Here is a 6,054-nt window from a genome sequence, read left to right on the forward strand (position 1 = left end):
GGGCGCAGTTGGGTGTTCCAACACGACAATGACCCCAAACACACGTCAAAAGTGGTAAAGGAATGGCTAAATCAGGCTAGAATGAAGGTTTTAGAATGGCCTTCCCAAAGTCCTGACTTAAGCGTGTGGACAATGCTGAAGAAACAAGTCCATGTCAGAAAAGCAACACATTTAGCTGAACTGCAGCAATTTTGTGGTCAAGTGGTCAAGCAGAAGCTTGTGGATGGCTACCAAAAGCACCTTATTGCAGGTAAACTTGCCAAGGGACATGTAAGCAAATATTAACATTGCTGTATGTATACTTTTGACCCTCACATTTTCAGTAGACCCATAATAAATTCATAAAAGAAGCAAACTTCATGAATGTTTTATGACCAACAAGTATGTGCTCCAATCACTACATCACAAAAAAATAAAAGTTGTAGAAATGATTGGAAACTCAAGACAGCCATGACATGATGTTCTTTACAAGTGTACGTACACTTTTGATCGCGACTGTATGTGTCCCAAGATTTTACAGGACGTTAGTCACTTAGGTCAGTGTTTTTCAAGGCACTGACGCATAGGGATGGCTATGCAAAACAAAAGTAAAACTGAACTGGCTACAAAGTAAACAAAAACAGAATGCTGGACGACAGCAAAAACTTACAGCGTGTGGAGCGGAGACGGCGTCCACAAAGTACATCCGTACATGACATGACAATCAACAATGTCCCCACAAAGAAGGATAGCGTACGCACAACTTAAATAGGCTTGATTGCGAAAACAAAACAGGTGCGGGCAATAGCGCTCAAAGGAAGGCGTGACGCTGCTACAGGAAAACACCAACAAAACACCAAATCAACAGCGCAAGACAGAAACTAAAGCACTACACACAGGAAACAACAACAAACTCAAAATAAGGCACGACAACCTGGTGGAGTTTCATTTTGTAACCTTTTTTTGCTGGTGGTGTGCCTCCGTATTTTTTTTAATGGAAAAAAATGTGCCTTGGCTCCAAAAAGGTTGAAAAACACTGACTTAGGTAACCAAACATGGTTGTGAATAATTGAAATCAAGTGTCTCCAAACCATAGGTGTCCCGGCGCATGGGCGGCATGCTGTACATGATCAACCTCCCGCTCCCCGCCGCCCCCCTGCAGACGGCCCCCGACAAGCCCGGCGACCACTCGTCCGAGATGGGCTCCCCCGTCAACTGCAACAGCGAGGAGATGATGGCGAGTCCTTCAGGGGACGTCCTAAAAGCGAGCGAGCACCTTCACGAGACGGACAACAATTCCCCTCTCTCTGCCAGCATGGAGGCTGTGGCGCCTGGCGCCCAATGAACAATGTACAAACCCTGTTTCCATATGAGTTGGGAAATGGTGTTAGATGTAAATATAAACGGAATACAATGATTTGCAAATCATTTTCAAGCCATATTCAGTTGAATATGCTACAAAGACAACATATTTCATGTTCAAACTCATAAACTTTTTTTTTTTTTTTGCAAATAATCATTAACTTTAGAATTTGATGGCAGCAACACGTGACAAAGAAGTTGGGAAAGGTGGCAATAAATACTGATAAAGTTGAGGAATGCTCATCAAACACTTATTTGGAACATCCCACGGGTGTGCAGGCTAATTGGGAACAGGTGGGTGCCATGATTGGGTATAAAAGTAGACTCCATGAAATGCTCAGTCATTCACAAACAAGGATGGGGTGAGGGTCACCACTTTGTCAACAAATGCGTGAGCAAATTGTTGAACAGTTTAAGAAAAACCTTTCTCAAGCAGCTATTGCAAGGAATTTAAGGATTTCACCATCTACGCTCCGTAATATCATCAAAGGGTTCAGAGAATCTGGAGAAATCGCTGCACGTAAGCAGCTAAGCCCGTCACCTTCCATCCCTCAGGCTGTACTGCATCAACAAGCCACATCAGTGTGTAAAGGATATCACCACATGGGCTCAGGAGCACTTCAGAAACCCACTGTCAGTAACTACAGTTGGTCGCTACATCTGTAAGTCACAAGTTAAAACTCTCCTATGCAAGGCGAAAACCGTTTATCAACAACACCCAGAAACGCCGTCGGCTTCGCTGGGCCTGAGCTCATCTAAGATGGACTGATACAAAGTGGAAAAGTGTTCTGTGGTCTGACGAGTCCACATTTCAAATTGTTTTTGGAAACTGTGGACGTCGTGTCCTCCGGACCAAAGAGGAAAAGAACCATCCGGATTGTTATAGGCGCAAAGTGTAAAAGGCAGCATGTGTGATGGTATGGGGGTGTATTAGTGCCCAAGACATGGGTAACTTACACATCTGTGAAGGCGCCATTAATGCTGAAAGGTACATACAGGTTTTGGAGCAACATATGTTGCCATCCAAGCAACGTTATCATGGACGCCCCTGCTTATTTCAGCAAGACAAAGCCAAGCCACGTGTTACATCAACGTGGCTTCCTAGTAAAAGAGTGCGGGTACTAGACTGGCCTGCCTGTAGTCCAGACCTGTCTCCCATTGAAAATGTGTGGCACCTAAAATAGCAGAAGGGAGACCCCCGGACTGTTGAACAACTTAAGCTGTACATCAAGCAAGAATGGGAAAGAATTCCACCTGAGAAGCTTCAAAAATGTGTCTCCTCAGTTCCCAAACCTTTACTGAGTGTTGTTAAAAGGAAAGGCCATGTAACACAGTGGTGAACATGCCCTTTCCCAACTACTTTGGCACGTGTTGCAGCCATGAAATTCTAAGTTAATTATTATTTGCAAAAAAAAAATAAAGTTTATGAGTTTGAACATGAAATATGTTGTCTTTGTAGCATATTCAACTGAATATGGCTTGAAAAGGATTTGCAAATCATTGTATTCCGTTTATATTTACATCTAACACCATTTCCCAACTCATATGGAAACGGGGTTTGTACACTAACTCCATTTCATTGTCCTCTTTGTACATACACAGGTATTCTTATTGGTTTTAGGAATGGAAACTGATGTAATGCATTTCATAAATACAGTAAAAGGAGTTTAGGCGCTTACACCGTAAAGCACCTCTCAATATGAAAATGTATTATCACTATTTTCACATGACTTGTATTTATTATTATTATTTAAAGTGTAAACTGTGTTTACATTTTCTTTTTTCATGCTGGAAGTTGCAGCTCACCTATTATGGACTTGCATGCGACGCAATAACAGCCTCTAACGCTGTACACCAAAAATAATATAATTACATTGTTTGAATTAAAGTGACATTAAAATAATTATTGAAAAATTCAACAGTTCGTGTTTTAATTATTGACTTAACTAATTGTATACGTATTTATGGCACACCAAACTATGTTGTCAGGTTTAAACACTGATGACATCTATTAAACAGACAAAGAAGCAAGGAATGAAACAGAGACAGAATTCAATTTGGCTCAATTGAGGAAAAACATCTGTGCTGTACCCTTGTACAGTGTCCCACCACGCTCTGACGAAAGATTGTACGCCTCCTCTTTTATTTGGACTTTCCCTGATTACATGGCAACAGCTGTTTCTAAAGGGACGGGGGTCGTAAACAGCCATCGCCTTTGGTTACAAAACAGTTCAAAGAAAAGGTGCCTGGAGGGGGGTCAGCCCCTGCCTCCTCTCCGCTTTGTAGATCTCGGTTCAAGACAAAATTTTCCTGTGGATTATAATACATGAAAGAAACCAACACCTTCATGTCACTTCACATCCTACAGAGTGGAGTTTTACAAGCCTTTTGCTTGGTAGGATCAAAGACAGCTTTTGTCTGCTCACCGGGAACTCATTGAAACACAAAGTTCTGTGATAACTTAGATACAATTATTCTGACAATGCTGCAACTTGATTATTTTTCTTATGTTTCAATTGTATCTACTTGGGTAGCACGGTGGAACAGGGGTTAGTGCGTGTGCCTCACAATACAAAGGTCCTGGGTTCGATCCTGGGCTCGGGATAGTTCTGTGTGGAGTTTGCATGTTCTCCCCCGTGACTGCGTGGGTTCCCTCCGGGTTCTCCGGCTTCCTCCCACCTCCAAAGACATGCACCTGGGGATAGGCTCCTCCCACTTCCAAAGACATGCACCTGGGGATAGGCTCCTCCCACTTCCAAAGACATGCACCTGAGGATAGGCTCCTCCCACTTCCAAAGACATGCACCTGAGGATAGGTTGATTGGCAACACTAAATGGTCCCTAGTGTGTGAATAAATAGATTACTGTACAAATAAATATATTGCACTTTTGCATATGCATCCACGTTTATGGATGTATGTTATATTGTCTTTATATTCCAGCCAGTTAATCCATTTTTGGGGGAGAATTGAGGGGATAATTATGATGCGTTCAAGAGCCTTACGGCCTGAGGGAAGAAGCTGTTACAGAACCTGGAGGTTCTGCTACGGAGGCTGCGGAACCTCTTTCTAGAGTCCAGCAGTTGAAAACAGTCCTTGGTGGGGGTGGGAGGAGTCTCTGCAGATTTTCTGAGCCCTGGTCAGGCAGCGGCTTTTTGCGATAAATGGTCCCGAGTGTGTGAAATGTTGTCTGTCTATCTGTGTTGGCCCTACGATGAGGTGGCCACTTGTCCAGGGTGTGCTCCGCCTTCCGCCCGAATGCAGCTGAGATAGGCTCAGGCACCCCCCCGCGCGACCCCGAAAGGGACAAGCAGTAGAAAATGGATGGGTGGAATTGTATCTACTTGATAATCTAAACATGTTTAACATCACAAAAGAACCTCATATAAGTTAAAGTACCAATGATAGTCACACACACACACTAGGTGTGGCGAAAGTATTCTCTGCATTTGACCCATCACCCTTGATCACCCCCTGGGAGGTGAGGGGAGCAGTGAGCAGCAGCGGTGGCCGCGCCCGGGAATCATTTTTGGTGATTTAACCCCCAATTCCAACCCTTGATACGTTGTCATTCCAAATGAAAATAAATGGTATTTTCACATTTTAATCATTTACGTCATTGAGTGTATACTTCATGACATGAATAACTCCCACATGCTGTCATCCCACTGCAGTTTATATTAGATAATTTAGTTCAGTGTTTTTCAACCTTTTTTGAGCCAAGGCACGTTTTTTGCGTTGAAAAAATGCAGAGGCACACCACCAGCAGACGTCATTAAAAAACGAAAATCAGTTGACAGTAAAAAGTCGTTGGATATGACTTTAAAGCACAACCAAGCATGCATCACTATAGCTCTTGTCTCAAAGTAGGTGTACTGTCACCACCTGTCACATCACACCCTGACTTATTTGGACTTTTTTGCTGTTTTCCTGTGTGTAGTGTTTTACTTCTTGTCTTGCGCTCCTATTTTAATGGCTTTTTCTCTTTTTTTTTGGTATTTTCCTTGTAGCAGTTTCATGTTTTCCTTTGAGCGATATTTCCCGCATCTACTTTGTTTTAGCAATCAAGAATATTTCACTTGTTTTTATCCTTCTTTGTGGGGACATTGTTGATTGTCATGTCATGTTCGGATGTACTTTGTGGACGCCGTCTTTGCTCCGCAGTAAGTCTTTGCTGTCGTCCAGCATTCTGTTTTTGTTTACTTTGCAGCCAGTTCAGTTTGAGTTTCGTTCTGCATAGCCTTCCCTGAGCTTCAATGCCTTTTCTTAGGGGCACTCACTTTTTGTTCATTTTTGGTTTAAGCATTTGATACCTTTTTACCTTAGCTACCGGCTGCCACCTACTGATATGGAAGAGTATTACACGGTTACTCTGCCGACACTCAACAACAACACATCATTTGCAGGCTATAATTACAGTTAAAGTTAAAGTACCAATGATCTGTATTTGACCCATCCCCTTGTTCACACCCTGGGAGGTGAGGAGAGCAGTGAGCAGCAGCGGTGCCGCGCCCGGGAATCATTTTTGGTGATTTAACCCCCAATTCCAACCCTTGATGCTGAGTGCCAAGCAGGGAGGTAATGGCTCCCATTGTTATAGTCTTTGGTATGACTCGGCCGGGGTTTGAACTCACAATTACTGGTTTGCAAAACATATTTTTAACCCAAATAGGTGCACAACACACCAGACTGTATGTCACGGCACACTAGTGGT

The 6,054-nt window shown here is 43.0% G+C and overlaps 1 protein-coding gene across 3 annotated transcripts in view; it reads left to right on the top strand.

Annotated features, from left to right (window-relative positions):
• samd7 (sterile alpha motif domain containing 7) overlaps window positions 1-1,378 on the top strand; it is a 51,418-nt gene extending 50,040 nt beyond the window's left edge. For all 3 annotated transcript variants that reach the window (XM_062023807.1, XM_062023806.1, XM_062023808.1), the window contains exon 9: window positions 1,076-1,378. In XM_062023807.1, the coding sequence (XP_061879791.1) occupies window positions 1,076-1,324 (249 nt within the window). In that variant the 3' untranslated portion in view covers window positions 1,325-1,378. The remainder of the gene's footprint in view (window positions 1-1,075) is intronic.
• The last annotated feature ends 4,676 nt before the right edge of the window (window positions 1,379-6,054 follow it).

This window comes from Entelurus aequoreus, linkage group LG16 (assembly GCF_033978785.1).
Source record: "Entelurus aequoreus isolate RoL-2023_Sb linkage group LG16, RoL_Eaeq_v1.1, whole genome shotgun sequence".
NCBI lineage: Eukaryota > Metazoa > Chordata > Actinopteri > Syngnathiformes > Syngnathidae > Entelurus > Entelurus aequoreus.